This window comes from Myxocyprinus asiaticus, chromosome 30 (genome assembly GCF_019703515.2).
Source record: "Myxocyprinus asiaticus isolate MX2 ecotype Aquarium Trade chromosome 30, UBuf_Myxa_2, whole genome shotgun sequence".
Taxonomy (NCBI): Eukaryota; Metazoa; Chordata; class Actinopteri; order Cypriniformes; family Catostomidae; genus Myxocyprinus; species Myxocyprinus asiaticus.
The window spans coordinates 35,785,705-35,806,183 of record NC_059373.1 but is presented as its reverse complement, the minus strand read 5'-3'; the positions used below and the strand labels follow the sequence as shown (position 1 = coordinate 35,806,183).

General features: G+C 41.7%; 1 protein-coding gene across 2 annotated transcripts; it reads right to left on the bottom strand.

The window, feature by feature from the left end:
- Positions 1 to 223: 223 nt before the first annotated feature.
- On the bottom strand, positions 224 to 18,707 carry LOC127420716 (putative tyrosine carboxypeptidase MATCAP2). Of its 2 annotated transcripts, none has more exons than XM_051663214.1 (7): positions 18,382 to 18,707; positions 10,004 to 10,689; positions 4,450 to 4,593; positions 3,852 to 3,984; positions 1,961 to 2,266; positions 1,775 to 1,872; positions 224 to 561 (listed from the first exon to the last, which is right to left on the bottom strand). In XM_051663214.1, the coding sequence occupies exons 1-7, from the start codon at positions 18,404 to 18,406 to the stop codon at positions 403 to 405; spliced, it is 1,551 nt and encodes a 516-aa protein (XP_051519174.1). In that variant the 5' UTR covers positions 18,407 to 18,707; the 3' UTR covers positions 224 to 402. The 2 variants fall into 2 exon arrangements, with proteins under 2 accessions (XP_051519174.1, XP_051519175.1); XM_051663215.1 differs by having other exon boundaries at positions 10,004 to 10,684.
- Positions 18,708 to 20,479: the final 1,772 nt, after the last annotated feature.

Sequence of the window (20,479 nt, the reverse complement as noted above, 5' to 3'; positions counted from 1 at the left end):
TATTTTTGTATTACAGTAAAAAAAGAATTTTGGGGGAAAGGGGTTCTTAATTGTCATGCAAACAAATCTTAATTTCCTAAAAAATAGATTTCAGAAGCAAAATTATATATATATTTGTTTCTCTCTTTCTTTTGGGGTGAAACACGACCTGGACATGTTTTTGACAGGTTTCATGAGATTCACACTCCAGCTGTTTCATATCTATCAACATAATATACATAACTCATAAGGAACTGTAGGCATTTATTTCTGGACACTTTAAGGTGCAATTTGGTTTAAAATATGGAAGTGTACAAACATAGGATTAAGACACAGTGGAAGGAGAGATTGAATAGTGATGGAGCATGAAAAAACAGAAAATCATCGCTCCGATGCAAGGTTTTTGTGATGAGCTGCTGGAGGTCAGATAAGCAAGCACAGCTCCTCATCGGTCAACTGGTTAACCTCCATGATCTTCTGCAGCTGCTCTGTGTAGCGGGCTCGGTCCTGCAGGAAGTGAGGAATGCGCACACGCTCCATCAGAGCCAGACCTTTCAGACACTCCACATCCTCATATGACACCTAAACAACACACACACACGCATGCATCATATTTGTTTATAGAATTGTGTGTTGGTTATTTAAATGTAGAAGCAGATGCATAAAGGGGGAAAAAAGTGTCTGTCTGCATCAAATTCATAACAAAAAAAAACACAACTCTAAAACAGCATTTCCATTTTATGTACAATTTTCACTTAAGTTCTTACTGTACATCCACTGTTTATAGTTGAATGAACTATAGCAATACTCATAATTTAAGGGATGGTCAAATGAGACCTTGCCAACTGAAATAAACATAAGCAAACAATGTAATTTACATTGATCAATTTAGCAGAAACTTACATCCAAAGTAACTTAAAAATTAAAGTAGTACACATAGGCTTTGTTCACACTGCAGGAAAAACATTCAGATTTTTTAGACTGACTGTTCAAACTGCAAGTTAAACTGGCCAGATCAAATTCTTTTCTGTTCAGATTGCAGTCACTTTTGCTAGATGTCCACATTAGTTGTCATAGTAACAATGCAAACTTGGATATGTTGACAATGCGTGTGAGTTTAACAATGGATGTTTTGCCATTGCCATTTGTTCCATTCAGAAGTGATCATCCCTATGCCCTGTTCCCAACAAAGAATTTACCTTCCACTGTGAGAACTTCGAAGGGCTGAAAAGTGTAAAGCTCAAAAATAAGGGTTATTTTGAGCTCACATTTTAAGTCATTTTTATAAAAAATCCAGTTTGGAACTAATTTTTGCTTACAATTATACACTTTCAAAAAGCCCTCCTATATGTTCTTTTGTTTTTGGCAATCTGCATTCTTCATGCATATCGCCACCTACTGGGCAGGAAGGAGAATTTATAGCAAAAAAGGACATAAATGTTGACCTGTTTCTCACCCACACATATTACATCGCTTCTGAAGACATGGATTTAACCACTGGAGTTATACCGGTTACTTTTATGCTGCCTTTATGTGCTTTTTGGAGCTTCAAAGTTCTGGGCTCAATACACTTGCATTGAATGGACAAACAGAGCTCAGATATACTTCTAAAAATCTTCATCTGTGTTCTGCAGAAGAAAGTCAGACATACACATCTGGGATGGCATGAAGGTGAGAAAATGATGAGAGAATTTTCATTTTTGGGTGAACTATCTCTTTAATTGGAAATAATTTCTAACACCTACATTTCAACTATTATAAAAATGTGTTTGTAGGATCATTTACACTAACTGACCTTTCCCAGAGCCATGAGCAGCTGGAAATCAATGATGTGTCTGTGTCTGAGGATCTTCAGGATGCCATCAAGATACACCTGATCCTTACTGAAACAACCTGAATAACAAATATTAGTCATGTTTCACACTTATCAATACAATGCAAGTACTGTGAGACTTTAAGTTCCACATTTACACTGTGTTACCTGGCTGTGCTGTGTCGGTCTGTCCACGTTTGGCTCTGACGCAGTAGTCCCACCGTGTGTTTGGGTCATGGACGAATCGGCCCAGGTTGTGAAAGAGCTGTGAGAAGGACATGCGGCTGGCCTGGTAGACGGTGTAGTAGAGCAGGGCAGCACGCCACAGGGTGGGATCCTTACGAAAGAGCACGCTGTGAATGCTGGCCAGCCCCTCTTCAGTTGGGTTCATGGGCCGCAGACCGTGTTTCTTCCTTCCCCCACCGCTGCTCCACGGCTGGTGACTGTTGTTGATGCTGCGGAAGTAGTGTGTACCTGAGAGGAGGATGCAGGGGGGTTGGCACTTTACTAATCAAAACAATCTGGATTCATAACATAATATTTGATCAACACAAAATGGTTGGTAACTGGAAGGTTGATAGTTTGGTTCCCAAAAGAAGCTAACCAAGAGCCATTAAACATAGTGCCCTTCTCTACAAAATGATTTTTGCTGCTTATTCAATTTAGTTTATTAAAAAAGAATAAGATTCTTCTTAAACATTTTTGTAACAACTTAATTTAATTGACAGTGCACAACTGTATGTGGTCTGATATGTTCAAATGATGCTCAGTCATTTCTTGCATTGCATCTAGTAGGCAGAACTAAATGTATATAAGATTGTAAAACAAAAATCGAACAGATATGTTTTTACTTTATTTTTATTTATATATATATATATATATATATATATATATATATATATATATATATAAATAATCATAATTTTATTCCATGGAAAAATGTTTCCTCAATTTAATGTTTTTGGAAATACTAAATGTATTTAAGTTTGTAAAAAACTTAACAACAAGTAACAAGTAACTCCAAGATGCTCCAGGTGGATTGTGGATCGTTTTGTAAAAAAAAACACATTTTCACAAAGCTTTGGTGGTTTGGCGATAAACAAAGACTTTTTATTTATTTTTTTCAAATTAAAGGAATATTCTGGGAATATTCTCAATCGCCAGCATTTGTGGCATAATGTGGATTGCCACAAAAAATTATTTGAATCCTCCCTCCTTTTCTTTAAAAAAAGCACAAATCTGGGTTACAGTGAGGCACTTACAATGGAAGTGAATGGTGGCCAATCCTTAAATGTTAAAATACTCACTGTTTCAAAAGTATAGCCACAAGATGTAACCAATATGTGTGCTAACATGATTTTATTGTGATAAAATTGCTTACCTTTAATGAGAAAAGATAAAATATCCAATATTACAACTTCATTTAATCGTTGCCATGACGATGTAATGGTGTAACCCCTAAAACGACTATAATTATAACAATTTAAACAACTTTACAACTCAAATAATGCACAAGTTTTTACAGAAGACTTAAGTCCTTTTATTAAACTATATGCTTCACATTTCTGCCTTTAAACCCTCAAAACATTGGCCCCCATTCACTTCCATTGTAAGTGTCTCACTGTAACCTTGATGTTTGGTTTTTTTAAAGAAGAGGGACGAGTCGAAATTATTTTTGTGGTAATCAACATCATGCCACAAATGCTGTCATCTAAGCTTCTAACTGCTGTTATATTAAGATATTAAAAGGACTTGACTTGTGTTCATTCTTTCGATCAGAATCTTGCTAAATATCATAGATAACACACATTGGCCATCTCATCCCTTTAGAAAAGCATTGTATCATCTTGTAGTCAGCCTCTGTTTGTTGAGCAGGCTAGATAAACAGAAGATAAAGTGAAGGTGAAGAACAGAGAGAGAGAGAGAGAGAAAGGAAGTGTGGGAGGACAATTGCTGTGTTCCAGAGTACAGAACACAAGTGCCTGGAGCTGTTGACCCAAAAGACTTCATGAACTGAGTCCTTATGGACTGACTCTACTATTAGAAGACAAACACATACCGATTTCATGCATTAGCATCCCCTCCAGCCACTGTTCTCTAGCAGTACAGATGTTAATGGTGAGTGTAGGTCTGCTGTTCACTACAGTCATTGAGGCTCTGGACAGGAGGTCATTAGTCAGGTGAACCACTATCTGTGGAAAAAGACAGTACAGTATGATAGCTGTTTGGGTGACTATGGCTATGTTTTGGCATTATTGCAGTGAACTCACTTTCAGCCAAGTTGTGTCTGCAAACAAATGAACTTTTTCAGAGCTTTTTTTTTTTTTACCAACTTCACCTTTCTCAGCCATTTTTGCAATGACTTTCACAACCAACTGGTGTCGATATTTGTAGATGTATGAGGTCAGTTTCCCTTAAGTTCACAATGGTGTAGTTCATCACAATAACTATGGACATGTTCCACTGACGCTTGACAACTGGAATGTGTGACAAAACTTTTCTGTCTTCATTGTAAACAGTATATCTATATACTGTTTATACTCATTGGTTTTTATTCTTCACTTTTGGCATTCTCTCAAGTTTTATCAAACAGGATCTGGTAACTTTCACACTACACACAATGTTTCTCTCTATCTGCATCTCTCTCCCGCTTTCACCTCTCCCATGCATCCCTCCTTTTCCATGTATTTTTTGACGTGGTAACAGATGCGGCTCTTGGTGAGGAGGTTTCCTCCTGTAGCCTGCTCAAACTTCTCATAGGAGCCGTATTTCTGCAGGGCCAAATCCATGATCCGCACAGCCTGAGACAAGAGATACAAAAATAGAATATATTAGGATGAGTCACTCCAGTCTCACTGTTTAAATGTTTCCCTATCTGCGCCAGGGGTCATTCTATGAAACTTGTGTCTTTTCTATTTGTCAGAGGAAACTGAACGGACCTTTCTTTTTTCTCTTTTTTTTGTTTTGCATGTGTGTGTGCTGTTTCCGCTAGCGGCTGGAGTTTCTTTTGTGGAGGAGCACACCTTCAGGACAGTTAAGTGGATGAATCTACACGTTCTTTGTGTGTATTCTGCCTATTGGCTGGAGTTTGTTCTATAGATTTTCTTCTGTTATGTAATTCTGTCTCACAAAATCTGTATAGAAACACAGGACTTGAGCAATCTGACGGCAAAGTTGTCGCAGGGACTCTCGTAGGCTTACATGGACTGTTTGAGTTTAGAGGGATGGACGCCAGTTGGCGCTGACGTGCACGGGGTTAATACGCACGTTTTTCTTTTTTCAGTTTGTTTGGTTCTGGGGGAAGTTCGAGGTTTGATTATTGCACTAATGTTGGAATGTGGTCTTTATAATTTTGTTTTTGACACACAATCTATTTTTTCTAATATTTAAAAATGTCAGTTGTTAATATGAGTGGATTGTCTCTCCCCACATGGAATGTGAATGGGTTGGGGCACCCTATAAAAAGAAGGAAGGTTATTTCTTTTCTTAAACGAAAGAAATATGACATAATGTTTCTTTAAGAAACGTCTGGGTTACTAGTGTAACCTCTGTTCCCTGATGGAGGGAATGAGACATTGTGTCGATGTAGTGACACTAGGGGTTCGATCTTGAGAGCCCCAATCACCTTTGCTTAAAATAGAAAAGGCCAATGAGAATTGGCAAGTGGAATTTGCATGCCACTCTCAACCCCGAACATACGGGTATAAAAGGAGATGGCGTGCACCACTCATTCAGATTTATGCTGAGGAGCCGATAGAGAGTCCCGGCCATGTCAGCAGCCGGTTCAGCGCTGCAGCAGGAGGGACACAACGTCAGGGAACAGAGGTTACAATAGTAACCCAGACATTCCCTGTCTGTCACTCACTCGACGTTGTGTCGATGTAGTGACACTAGGGGTTCCTATAGGAAACGCCACAGGCACTGAACCGTTTCACGAGGTACGGAAGAGTGGACACGGGCAAGCTGCTGCGTGCCTCGCAGCAAGCGCTCGACCGCGTTGTGACCTTCCAGCGAGTTAGGTAAGGTGTCTCCCTAGTCCCGTTAAGGGGGGAGGAGGCACTTACCCAAGGAGGCTACAGACGGTGGCCTTTCCTGATATTTGCTGTTAAGCAATTTCCCGCCGAGCACCTTCTGGAATTACACTGGGAAGTGCTCTTCCCTCTCCAGGAGGGAGGGCACTACGGAGACCACATCCTACCAGAGGGAGGTTAACATGTGGAGAATACCTCACATGGACTTACCAACCGGGAAGTTCACATATGGAATGATGCCACCGGGAGGACCCTATCTACGGAGAGGGTACACAGCAACAGTGGCCGAAGCAGATCGAAGCTCTGATAAGGGGAAACACAGGGTCACACGGGATTACCAAGAGGGAAATCACCACGTATGGACCACTGAGCCTGAGTACACAGGCTCACCTGAAAAGGGGCATACCATGAGTACTGGGCCTGGTGGCATCACTCCGCCGAGTTTGTCACCAAACAGTGCTTAAGACTTAAAGAGGCGTCCAGGGTTCACCAGTTAAGGGGAACTGTTGTGGAAAAAATAGCACACATTATCACCTTGAAAAAGGGGAAAGGCGTAAATGCCAGCGGTACACCCAACCGGCTGCCCGCCCTACCTGCTGTTACCCCATAACACTCGGGACAAACCGGTTCTATGCGTAGTTTGTAAAACCTTGCAAAGGTATTGGGTGTAGTCCAACCCGCAGCACTGCATATGTCTGCTAGAGAGGTCCCCCTTGCCAATGCCCAGGAGGACACAACACCTCTAGTGGAGTGCGCCTGGACTCCCAAGGGGCACGACAGGTCTTGTGACTGGTAAGCCAAGGAAATGGCATCCACAATCCAATGGGCCAACCTCTGTTTGGAGACAGCTTTCCCCTTCTACTGCCCTCCAAAGCAGACAAAGAGCTGCTCCGGGCGTCTGAAGCTCTGCGTGCAGTCCAGATAGATGTGCTGGGCGCGAACTGGACATAGCAACGACAAGGCCGGGTCTTCCTCCTCTGAAGAGAGCACTTGCAGGTTCACCACATGGTCCCGGAAGGGAATGGTGGGAACTTTGGGCACATAACCGGGCTGGGGTCTCAAGATCACGTGACAGTGTGCCGGCCCAAACTCCAGGCATTCGCTGGTAACAGAGAGCGCCTGTAGGTCCCCCACCCTCTTGATGGAAGTGAGCGCCACCAGGAGGGCCATCTTCAGTACAAAGTGCTGAGCTCGGCCTGCTCCAGGGGCTCAAAGTGGGATCTCTGTAGGGCAGGTAGGACCACAGAGAGATCCCAAGAGGGAATCAGGTGCGGTCTATGAGGATTCAACCTCCTCGCACCTTTGAGGAACCTGGTGATCAGGTCATGCTGTCGTGAGGGTCTCCCATCCAGTGTATTATGATACGCTGCTATAGCAGCCATGTACACCTTCAGGGTAGAGGGAGACTGCCGTCTCTCTTGCCCTTCCCGTAGGAATGACAGCACAGACCCGACCGCGCACCTCTGTGGGTCTTCCCCACGGGAAGAACACCAGTTCGCAAAGAGATGCTACTTCAAGGCATACAGCTGCCTCGTAGAGGGGGCTCTGGCCTGAGTGATCGTATTTACCACCGCTGGCGGAGAGTCCGCTAGGTCTTCCGCGTCCCGTACAGGAGCCAGAGGTGGAGGTTCCAGAGGTCTGGTCACGGGTGACGGAGCGTGCCCTGCCCCTGAGTGAAAAGGTCCTGCCTCAGGGGAATGCGCCAGGGAGGGGCTACTGCCAGGAGCATCAGATCTGAGAACCAAGTCCGGTTTTGACTCGAGTCTTCTCATTGCATTTACATGGCTGTGACCAGCAGTAGAGGTCTGCATGGGTCTTAAAATGAAACCCGACCTGTATCCAAGACCGTGTGGCTCAGCCCGAACAATACCGTCAGATTATAAGCCCAAACCAGACCCAAACTCGATATCGCTCACTATCTTTATAATTTCTTCTCCTAGCAAGTTCTGATGAAATAGGATATATTTTATGTAAGCATATAGGCAACATTCGGTGTTTAAACAGTGCTGGTCCTGCACGAGACGCGTAAGAAACAGCGAGACACAGCGCAACAATCAAAGACATTCGACCAGCATGTGTTTACATAGGAAAACAATGGGTAACAGAACAGACATGTGCAAAAACACGTTTGGTGTGAACAGCCCCTAACTCGTCCGTTCGCACATGAGTGAGAGCTCGTGTGCGAAACAAGTTCAGTAGGCCTTTTTATTTTTTCATTAATTACAAACCCAACCCAAACCCGAAGTCCTACTTGAAAAACTGACCTGAACCCGGCCCGAAACCTGTTGGGTTCTTGGGTCCCGTTAGGCCTGGGTCAGGTTGCAGTCCTCTAACCAGCAGATGTCCTCAGCGTGAGATGTTTAGAGCGCTTCGAAACAGTGTATCACTTTGCAAAGCAATTTGTTTAATTGACTCGAAGTTTCGGAAAGCTTAGTTTCTGCCATCACTAAGTGCCACCCCTCACCTATCAATCAACCGCTGCACTAAAACAAGAGTTTAACTTTTTTCCAGTTAAGAGTAGCTTTAAAAGGAAATAAGCATCCAAACAAAAGAATTTAAAAAGCGAATAGATAAACAAGCATGAGAACTTTACGGATCTTCTTCAGTGTGTCTAAAATCAACATGCAGGGACACAGATGAGAAGCATGAACATCTGAAGCTCCTTTAATACAGGTAATCCACTAAAATAATGGATAATTCTGCTCGAAATGTTGGGTTTGTGCCTAGATTGAATATCAGCTACATTGGGGAGAAACAGTGTGCCGGTTATTTGCACTTTCTTGGCCTTTTATGACTTTGTTACAGTTTATTCTCATGCAGTAACACACTGACATAGTGATTGATGTATGTCATCATGAATCAGAGACCCTCGCCTGAAATCTGAACACAAGTGGTCACAGGAGACGCATTGAAGCAACCAGGTGTAAACAGCGATGTGCCTTATCTGACCACGTATGATCTGAGATGCATCTTAATACCAGGTGTAAACGGGGTCTTTGAGCCCGTACCATGAGTCAATGGCCCAAAAAATAAAGTTTATTGGACGAGAGGCTCTAAACACGTTATTTTGAGTCCCGCCCGGATGCTGTGTTTCTCTAGCACAAATCTGCATTGGATCTGCATCTGATTGTCTACTGGACATTGGGCTTTTTATCAATGTATTTTTTTCTTGCTTGAAAGCACACCTTCTCTATATCATGACTGGTCAAGCTCTTAAATGGCCGGGACTTTGCAACAAACAGCCAGTTTGTTCCAGAAACAGTAATGTACCAGACTGTACCAGATTGACAGCATATGAAATGTGACATAACAAGTGTTCTGACATAACACATTTATTTCAGCTTTCATAATCAGATATTCTGCCTATTTTGTTGCAAGAACAGTTTTGAGCTCAGTTAATTATTTTCGTAAAGTATTTCCACTGTTTGAGTAGTTTGAGCAGCTCTTGAAAGCAACTTTGCATCATTCAGAATGTTGAATCTTTGTGACACCTATGCTAAAAACAATCTAGATGCAGTGCAAAGAATGAAACAGTACGCAGGTGTCTCGACTTGCATTTTTGAAAATTTGAATTTCTTTTTAACTTGACACGGTGTTTAAACAGTTTCAGTCCTGCACGAGATGCTGAAGAAACAGCAAGACACAGTGCAACAGTCAAAGATATTCGTCCAGCATGTATTTACATAGGAAATGAATGGGGAACAGAACAGACGCGTGCAAAAACACGTTTGGTGTGAACAGCCCCTAACTCATCCGTTCGCGCGTGAGTGAGAGCACGTGCATGAAATAAGTTTGGTAGGCCTTTTTATTTTTTCATTAATTAACTATGCAGACAAAAAGCACCAGCCGCTACTGATCTCAAGGTGATTTTAAGTGGATGTATGAAGTCAGTTCCCTTCAAGTTCACACAAGTGTCCTAGCAGAGTGACCACAGGTGTAGTTCATCACTTGCATAGGCAATGCACTCGCCAAGCTTTCATTTGCGTTTGTTTGCAAATTGGGACAGAGTCTGGGTTTCCAACTTTGGTAGCAGTGTAGATGTCATACGTGCTTGAATATGCTTGTGTCTAAGTAACGACAGACTCTGTAATTGCAGGTTATCGTAAATAAAAAGGTCCTTTTCAATAAAAGAAGGGCCCATTATATTATGTTTTTGAACCGTGAGAGTATGGGCACTTACTTGATTGAGGAAGCGATCTGAAGCGTTGCTTTGCTTTGCCAGCACTTGTGGAGGGACAGGGTTGCTGTACTCAAACTGAGGGTTGTAGTTAAACTCTGATTTGAAAAATCTGGCCCTCTCATTCTCCACATTAGACGGCTTTATGGCAGTGAGAATGCACAACTTCTTGATTGAGTTCTCCCCATCACGACCAGCAAGACATACTCTAGACAGCTGGGGCAGTTTTGTACCTGGGAAACCAGCCAGGCTGCTGTTCTTGGGTCTGGGGATGGGGCAGGGGGAGAGACGAATGCCGCTGCCCAGCACTGAGATGCTGTTCATTTGCCTGGAACTGCTGGCGGAGAAGCAGGAAAAGACAGACTGAGTGTGCCTGGCGTCTCTGCAACCAACGGTCATCCCACTCCACGCGAGAGGTGCAAGGGTTGGCTGGGGTCTGGTGCAATGTGTTGCTGTAGAGACTCTTTGTGCTTTTTTGGGGCAGTTGTACAGAGAGTGCTTAGGGTTCTTCTGTTCATCGGCCTCTTTCCGAAGCAGCATGTTGTGGCTCCTGGTGCCCGTGTTAAACAGATTCTTCAGAACGCCAGAGGACACGCATTCCAGATGGACCTGACTGGGGCTCACAGGTTTCTCCATGGGGCTTAATAGATACTTCTTAGATGTTTCCAGCTCTGGTCGATGGAGCTGTTCTGAAAGAAATGACACATAAGATGGAATGCTTCAATGATCTTCAATGATAACCAGGTCTCTGGTTGAATCTCTGGTATTTTACATTACATAAAGAACATGAAGCCTAATCTTAGTACTACAGATTTTTTTAAGCATTATTTTCAAGACAATGTGTCCGGTAAGTTTTTTGAGTTTGTAATTCTCATTGTTCTAAGTGATTTTTGTCTGGATTATTGTGTTCCTCTCTATGCATCTTGGACTCTGTACCTCATTTTCTATTTTTTTGTAACCTCAACGGCCTGGTGTGCGGATTCTATTTTTTTCTTTTTTTTTTGTTGGTCTATGTAAGTTGAATCAACGCACCCGATCAACACTTGTGACTTTATGAACTGGCGAGGTACTTTTTTGTATTACTTTTTAATTTTTTAAAGGCAGGTTTTGGGTTCAAAACAAGTTAAGCTCAATCGAAAGCATTTGTGGTATAATTTTGATTATCACAATTAATTTCAACTTAAATTTGAAAAAATAGCAAACATTGTGGTTACAGTAAGGCACTTACAATGGAAGTAAATACGGCCAGTCCATAAACACTAAACAACATGATCACTCAGGAGGTCGGCATGTTGCTTCAGATACTTCCAGCAACCTTGGATCGGCCACATTGTGCTGACTCATTGACAAGTGCCATCTCCCATCAGACATTTTTGCATCGGCTCCAGCATGCTTCCCAACCCCTGTAGCGTGACTGGAAACACGTTGGTTTGGGTTAGGTGGTACAGTTTATAAAACATGCAGTGCTTTTCCACTGTATGCTGCCAACTATCTCTGTCTTGAGTTCACTTCCAGGCAGTGAAGAGACCGAAATTGAGTGGGGCAAAATCGTATTCAATAACTCTTTTCCACGTTGTTCTCGGTCTGCCCACCGGTCGTTTCCAGGTCTTTGGGAGACCATTTATGGACCATTTATGCTCATGCATGGTCCTCTTTGGATGCCGATCGAGCGACATGTCCAAAATATTGTAGTCGCCTGCTACGGATTTAGACTGAAATTGGACCTTCTCCTGTGTATCTGAAGATCTCGCCATTTGTTGTACGCTTGAGATAGGATATGTTCAATATCCTTCTCATACACCACTGGTGGAATGTGTTGAGTTTCCGGTTAAGTGTTGTAGTTAATGACCAAGTTTCTGGGGGGCCTGGGTAGCTCAGTGAGTAAAGACGCTGACTATCACCCCTTGAGTCGCGAGTTCGAATCCAGGGTGTACTGAGTGACTCCAGCCAGGTCTCCTAAGCAACCAAATTGGTTGCTAGGGAGGGTAGAGTCACATGGGGTAACCTCCTCATGGTTGCTATAATGTGGTTCTTGCTCTAGGTGGGGTGCATGGTGAGTTGTGCGTGGATGCCGTGGAGAACAGCATGAAGCCTCCACACATGCTTTGTCTCCGCGGTAATGCGCTCAACAAGCCACGTGATAAGATGCATGGATTGACTATCTCAGACACGGAGGCAACTATGCAACCATGAGGATTTAGAGCACATTGGGAATTGGGTATTCCAAATTGGGGAGAAATGGGGAGAAAAAAAATGACCATGTTTCTGCTCCGTATAGCAGGACTAGTAGAATGTAGACACCATAGAGGCAAATTTTGGTGTGAAGTCGTATATCTGAGTGCCAGATGTTTCTTGTCAGTGATGTAAAACTTCGCCTGGAGACCTCAGGTTCACTGCTTCCTCAGATTTTCTGTTCAACGACCTCCACCTGTTTTCCGGTTTCTGGCAATAGGCACATATGACAAGCAGGTGATGGAACAGTTGTCTGGATCTTGGTTTTATTCCAGTTGACCTCCAATCACATCTGGCATGCCTCCTCATCCAGAATCTCAAAGGACAGGACAAGGACTTCTAGCATCACTGCAAGGAGGGCAACAATGTTGGCAAAGTCCAGATCAGTAAATGTTTCATTGCCAAGTGTTAATCCTGCGTAATCACGGTGAACAGTTGTTTCCATGATGTGATCCATTGGGAGGAGGAAGAGATTGGGGGCAATCCTACAGCCTTGCCTAACTCCACCATTGATTGGAAACCAGTCGGACAGCAGGCTGTCATTCCCTACAGCACTCAACGTGCCCCTGTACAGTTCCCTCACCAAATCCATGATCTTTGAAGGAAGGCCGATGGTCAATATCCGTTTCCACAGAGCGGCCCGGTACGCTGAGTCGAAGGCTGCTTTCAGGTCAACGTATGCAATCCATACCGTCTGCTGAAATTCTCTCCTGGTCTGGGTCAGAAGATTCAGGGTAAAGTTTCTGTCCAGCATGGAGCGGCCTTGTGTAAAGCTGCTTTGATCTGTTCATTGTCTGCTCAGTAGATGGTTCTTAACCCATGACAAGAGTAATGATGCGAAGATTTTCCCTGGCACCGAGAGGAGAGTGATACCAAGATAGTTGTTGCAATCCCGGCGGTTACCTTTGCCTTTGTAGAATGGGAGGATGATGCCTCTTTTCCAATCCTCAGGAATGTCCCCACTAGTCCAAACCTTGTGGTAGATCTGAGTCAGCCAGTCTATGCAGGAAGAACTGCCTGCCTTCAGCATCTCTGCAGTGATGCAACAAATGCTGGGAGCTTTCCCATTCTTTATTTCGCCGTATGGCAGCCATTACCTCCTCAATGGTAGGTGGGTCACAACTGATGGTGTTCCCCAGCTCTACATCAGAGTCATTCTGCATGATGTTAAAATCTACAGCCGATTCATCCAGCACTGTTGAGTGGAGTGGGGCTGGAGGTGGAGGTGGCCTGTTAAGTAGTCCTTCAAAGTATTCCTTCCACTGCTCAAACTTCTCATATTGTCAGTAAGGAGGTGACCATCACTGGCGTCTATTGGGCATGATGTATGAGGAATGGCAGAGCATTCGCAAGTTGGCGACGGCATCCTTAAGTTGGCCTGACCTGAGGTCAGCCTCGGCTTCTGCAGCCTTCTCATCAGCCCACTGTTGACGGTTATGGTGGATGCTTGCCCTGCACTGCTTCTGTAGTAACTTGCGCTCTTCCTCTTTGTTCTGTAGTCTGGCCAGGCATTTTTTCTCTATCAAGTTCCAGGTGTTATCACTGACTGTAGCCCCAAATTTTATCTCGCAGCTTTGTTTATGGCTTCTTTGAAAGCTGTCCAATCAGAAGCTTCCTCTACATCTAGGGCTATGTAACGGCCTCCAATCAGAGCCACAAATGCTTGCTCAATCACTGGATCTCTCAGTCTTCTGGTGTTAGAGCAGGGATTCACAGGAGCTCTCAACGGTTGCCATTTTAGCTTGAGAGTGATTGTGGCCTCCACAGCTCTATGGCCTGTGTCCAGTTCAAGACTCCTGTAAACTCTGCAGTTCTGAAGAAGTCTCCACTTAGTGTTTACAAGGACATGGTCTAGCTCCTTGGTGGTTACTCCATCATTGGAGAACCAGGTCAGATGATGAATGTCCTTATGCTGGAATCATGAGCCTCCAATCCTTAGACCTAAGCAGAAGTTTAGAAGTCTCTTAGTCTTGTTGTTTGGGGAGCCACTTCCAAACGGGCCAACCACATGCTCATATCCACTTCTAGTTGTTGCTGAGACTGTGTTGGAGTCTCCAACACAGACAATGACTTGGTTTTGTCTTGTCAGGTACATGGCGCACTCAAGAGTCTCATAGAAATGGTCTGTGGCATCCTCTGTTGGTGCATATGCGACCACCACATGTAAATCACCAAAGGTGTGTTTGAAACTGGCAACCAGGACTCAATTGCTTAGTGGACTCCAAGCTATCAAGGATTTTGCTGCCCAGATGATCCATTATCAAGGCCACCCCTCCTTGACACACAGCATCTTCTTAAGGTCTTGACCAGATCATTAAGTTGTCACCAACTTTGGTCTCACCTATCCCTGGCCAACTGACCTCCTGTAGGCCCACGTAACACTAAACTGGATGCACCAGTTCCATTTAGAGTCCTGACATTCCAGGTGCCAATCCTCAATGGCTGGCGCACCCTGAGGATGTGTTGTTGTTGGTTGTTGTCCACTGAAACCCAATTGGTGCCCCTGGCGGTAAAGGAGAACCAGGGCGCGTGCTCCTTTGTAACCCCCTCGACGAGCAATGCGGTATGTGAAGATTTTTGGCATGTATCATCATGAAAACCTCTTTAGCAGTATTCTTTTAAGGGGACGGGTCACCAGCCCAATGCCCAACCCTCCTTCTTTTGCAACCGGGCTTGGGACTGGCTTTGGCAGGAGTTCCACTGAAATGCCTCACTGTAACCCAGATGATATTTTTTATTAACAATGGACAATTCAATATTATTTTCTGTGATAATCAACATTATGCTAAAAATGCTGTTGCCTGAGATTAACTTGTACTTAACCAGGAACTTTCCTTTAAATCAGCATAAAGGCAGTACAAGTTAAAGAAATATTCCAGGATCAATTCAATTTAAGCTCAATCAACAACATTTGTGGTATAATGTTGATTACCACAAAAAGTAATTTCAACTTGTCCCTCCTTTTCTTTAAAACTTACAATGGAAGTAAATGGGAGCCAATTTTTGGAGGGTTTAACGGCAGAAATGTGAAGCTTATAATTTAATAAAAGCACTTAATTCTGTCAAAATGCATGTATTATCTGAGATGTAAAGTTGTTTAAATGGACATTTTTATAGTCGTTTTAGGACTTTAGGGTTTGTTGACATTAAATCATCATGGCAACGAAGTTATAAAATTGGCTATAACTTTACACAGAACAACAAACCCTAACACCCTAAATTACAGAGGTATATAATGATGATACATTTTGATTTTTTCTTTTTTTTTTCAGATGAAACATGACATGTTTTTAAAGATTCCTGTATAGTGTTTGCCAATGAGGTACTAAAGAACTATAGCTGGAATGGGTTAACATTTGTCCAAATTGCTTGTGATGTAAAATTATATTAGCCTAGCTATAACCACAACCACAGGTAGTGTCTAAAAGCTAGGTACAGTGATTACAACCCTTGACAAAATAGGTAGGCTATGCCTTGAATTTAGAGAACAACTTATAATCATGCTTATTCCTTATGAATTACATTAGGAAAATATGACATATTTTTCCCTGTTTTTAGGTTAAATACACTACCGTTCAAAAGTTTGGGGTCACTTGCCTGAAAAGTTTCTCATGATCTTAAAAATCTTTTGATCTGAAGGTGTATGCTGAAATGTTTGAAATTAGTTTTGTAGACAAAAATATAATGGTGCCAACATATTAATATATTTAATTACAAAACTAAAATTTTATTAAAAAAAAAAAAAGTTTTTGAAATGGATGACTTGGACCGAATAGTTAAGAAAAGCAGCCAATAAGTGCCCAACATAGATGGGAACTCCTTCAATACTGTTTAAAAAGCATCCCAGGGTGATACCTCAAGAAGTTGGTTGAGAAAATGTCAAGAGTACATGTCTGCAAATTCTAGGCAAAGGATGACTACTTTGAAGATGCTAAAATATAACACAATTTTGATTTATTTTGGATTTTGTTTAGTCACAACATAATGCCCATAGTTCCATTTCTATTATTCTAAAATGTGAAAAAAATAAAGAATGAGTAAGTGACCCTAAACTTTTGAACGGTAGTGTATATTAAGATAGAATATCAGAATGCTGGTACACAATGTGGAATTTCAATACAGCTCGTCTTAAACTTGAGGCCCAGCCCTGCTATTGTCAGTTGTTGTGTCCTCATTCCTCTACAAACACAATCTCCTTAGCCCACTTAACCTGGACTCCAACAAAAGACAAGAAATAGATCCCGACAGCACAGTGAAATGAAGCTTTCACTGTCTAGTGAGTTGACTTCACAGGCCAGGTTAATCCTATTAGAAAGAAAAACATAAACTACTTCCCCCTTAGCATGACAACTCAGACTCATTGCTCAAGATTCATACTCAGCACTCATCCTGCCAGCTTTTGTAATCACTGTATCTATTTGTTACTGCATAATGTCAGGAGGATGGAACAAGGATGCAAGTATTAGTGTTGTGTCATACAACTCTCTTTATCACGTTGCACACAGAGGCAGTATCATCAGTCCATGTGCCTCATGCAAAATTAGCCCAGGCCTCATAAAAGAACAGCTCTGACAGGTGCAGTGAAGTAGAAGGACCACAGTCTCAGCATCAGAGAGCCGAACTAGTTTAGAAGCACATAAAACTGTTGGTGCATGTTTGTAATGACATGTTATAATTGAAGAATCTCCTTTACATGCATAAAGGGAAATAACATGTACAGAAAACCTAAATGTATGGAAGCTTAAGCTGCACTTAAATTGTATATATTTGTATGCATTGCGTAAGATAACAAAGCATCAAACCAAGTGTCATCAGCAAACAGATTATGCATTTATTTATAACTAATATTGTCAAAGTGTTTTTTAGTGGATGTTCTAGTTGAGTAACCACAGGTGTAGCTCATCGCAGTAACTATGGACATGTTCTACTATTGTTTGACAGCCGCAAAGTGTCTAATTACTTTTTGTCTTGATTTTAAACAGTGAATCTATTGTTTTAGTCTACATTGTATATCTTAAAACCTAACACACTTCTTCATGTGAAATGTTTAGCTTGGAAAGTGTTCTTGTGCTATCTTTCTTTAAAATAAATGGCATTTGAGTTTATTTTGATGTTTTGTGTAAAGACATTCAGACATTTTTAAGTGTGACTTAAGTGTCCAGTTACTTTTTGAGGGTCACTGTTTTGTTAAAGAACATAATTTTTGCACAAAGGAAAAAAGTATTGTCAGTAGCGGATCCTGGCATAGGCGATATAGGCAGGTGCCTAGGGCGGCAACACTCTCTGGGGTGGCATAACAGGGTACCTGCCAGGCCGCCCCCACAGAGCTCGCAAAATCACAATGGGCGAAAGGTGCCCCAAATTGTGCCACCCTGCCACTGCACAGAGCTTGCAAGATCGCAATGGGAGAAAGGTTCCCCGACAGGCTACTCAGCCTTAAAGGCTCTATATGGTTAGGATTATGGATGTTCATAATGTATTATTACATTATGAACAAACATAAGATAACCATGATAAACAGTAGGCCCATAGGTAAGCTACACCATGACATAGGATCTTCTTAGTGGTCTTGCAATAATTAGTATCAACCATGTGATTGCTGGGCAGATATGATGAAGTTATTGATGATTTCACATCAAGAAAACTAGGGATTAGGTGTAATAGCACAGAGTAGCAGCAATTTGTAAGAATTCTGCCATATACTTTATTGTGCAATTTAAGTTATGTACTGTATATACTGTATAATGTCAATGTTAATAGAATGTGCCATTTATTTTTATATATGGGGGATTAAAGGGGGGTGCCACGTCCGATCTCGCCTAGGGCACGAAGTAAGCCAGAACCACCAGCGAGTATTGTTCTTTAGACATACCACAGTAGTACCATCATCTAACTCTTTGAATTACCTTAAGGTATCATGTGAATACCATTGTACATGAATAAGGTGATCTTTCAGTACCATGGTTTTACCATCTGATGCATCATAGTGCCATGGAACTGCCACAGTACTCTTCTTTATAATAGTAAAACAATAATGACAGATCACTATAATTAACTTTGCACTTACTTACAGCTCCCTAAATCGGTTTGTCATTATTTTATGCAATCCCATACATAGATAACATCAGTGTAGGTTGACAGGGACTCACCTGTAACTTGAATAGATTCAAGCATCGTCTCCCTCGCGCTGTGCAACCTCAACTTTTCACACAATGTTTATATAAAACAATAAAGCGGGGGAGGGGAAACACGACAAACATCTAGTAATTTAGTTATAATATCTGGCACACCGTGCAAAACAATGCTGTAATTAGCTAATCTCCTCATGTAGGATCTGATCGCGGAGCTGATTCGGTCTCTGGACGCTGACAAGAGCGCATAGTGCGTTGCCATGGTGCAGTGTCAACGTCAGCTGGAAAAAACGACAGTTCCGTTTCGCAGAAGCGAAGCAAGAGCCATACACATTCTATTAACGGTACACTGGCGAGGAGACAAGAGGCCAATATTTTTGAATGGATGTCTATGGAGAGGATGGTTCAGTGTGCTAAATGAACTGCTTTTGTATGGAAACAGCTCATCACTTAATGAATTGAGCGCCTGTCCGATAATCTTCAACACGTTTTACATTAAAAAATCATTTTGGAATGAACTGTGTGTGGAGTTTACAACGATAAAATTGTTGTTTTAAAAGATAAGGCATGGACAATTTTGCGACAGGTAGGTATAGTTTACGGCTCTCCTCATTCAATTGTAAGGTATCAGCAAACGGTGTCTTACTGTCGTAACACGCTATTTTTTATTTGTTTTAAACAGAATTCAAGTACAAACATTTATGGCATACTTCAACGATCATACATATGTTTTTCTTGTTGATACAGCATTTGAAGAAAAAACAAAACAGAACAAACCACACACACACACACACACACACACACACAACAATAAATAAATAAATAAATAAAATAAAAAAAATAATCTAGTAACATAAACAAGTTCAAAGCAGAAAGAAGTTTCAGGGCATTTCTGTCTGTCATCCATTGAAGAGATTTTGCAAATAGCTTCAGATAATTCTTCCATCCGTTGAAATGGGGTTTAATCTTTAAATATTTACATCTGTGGATAAAGTGATTACCTAAAACAATCAGGTTATTTTTCAAAAATTCTAGGTTCTTATCATTCAAAAACACTCCAACTTTAATTGAGATCACATTCAAAGGATGTAGCGATATATCTTTAGATTGTATCCAACTTTGATATTAAAGCCAAAATTCATGTACAAATTCGCACTGAAAGAAAATATGTTCTACCGTTTCAATTTCTTTCTCACAAAATCCACATGAATTGTTCTCCCAGTTAAGTCTCTCATGTAAAAAGCAATTGGATGGATAAATGTTGTTCAAGATTTTAAATGTCACTTCTTTGGCCTTAGGAAAGATTGGGTGAGATAAATAGTTGTTGTGTCGAAGTCTGTTCCCCCGTCCGATTCTCTTTCCCCCTAGCCCCGCCCCCGTCTAAACGGCGAAGGAAGCGCGCGTTCTCAAAAAGCTCGCCCCCGAGATGCTGTGCTCGTACACTGAGGTACTACGGGGTGCGCTAAGGCTCAAAACTAGAGTTTTCAACGAGTTTTATCTGTAGAATGTTGTATTCTAGAAGTGAAAGGCACATTTCATGATTGTCTAGTTATATTTTGAAAATGGGGTAACAGAACCTATGTTATGTCTTTATGAACACAACCACCTACTGTTATTTCTTTCAATAAATAATATTATATGTGTGAGAGTTTTCATTTTTAATATTGTAGACTTTTGGAATAAATGTGTGCTCACTAACATAACTGTGATTTTATAGGCTAAATATGCGACCGCTCTCACAAGGCACAATACCTGGGCATATTGATCATATTTTTATTTTTTCCCCCTTAGCCCAGTTTTTTTATTATTATTATTTTTATTTTTATTTTTTTATTATTTTTTAGAAATGCAATTGCGTGATTTGGCCACAAGAGCACTCCGTTGTCCACTTTAGTTCAGCTGTTTAGACCCAACAAGTACACTTTCACCGCAATTTACTGAGAAAAGGTCAAAAGAAATTGTAGATAAAAAAATAAATAAAATAACAACACACAAGTTTTTAGGTTTCATCTTTGTCTTAAAACCACCATCAATAATAGCAGGGGGAACGCATCCTGACAGGAATGTTACTATACTGTTCCGCCTGTGTTCAATAAGAAAGAAAGCTAACACGTGT

Bases quoted from the DNA above. Each gene is read 5' to 3' on its own strand.
- LOC127420716 (XM_051663214.1), bottom strand. From the start codon at position 18,406: ATGCTTGAATCTATTCAAGTTACAG. The intron at 10,690-18,381 runs GTGAGTCCCTGT...CATTTCTTTCAG, and splicing joins TGAATCTATTCAAGTTACAG to AACAGCTCCATCGACCAGAG. The intron at 1,873-1,960 runs GTAACACAGTGT...TTTGTTATTCAG, and splicing joins GACCGACACAGCACAGCCAG to GTTGTTTCAGTAAGGATCAG.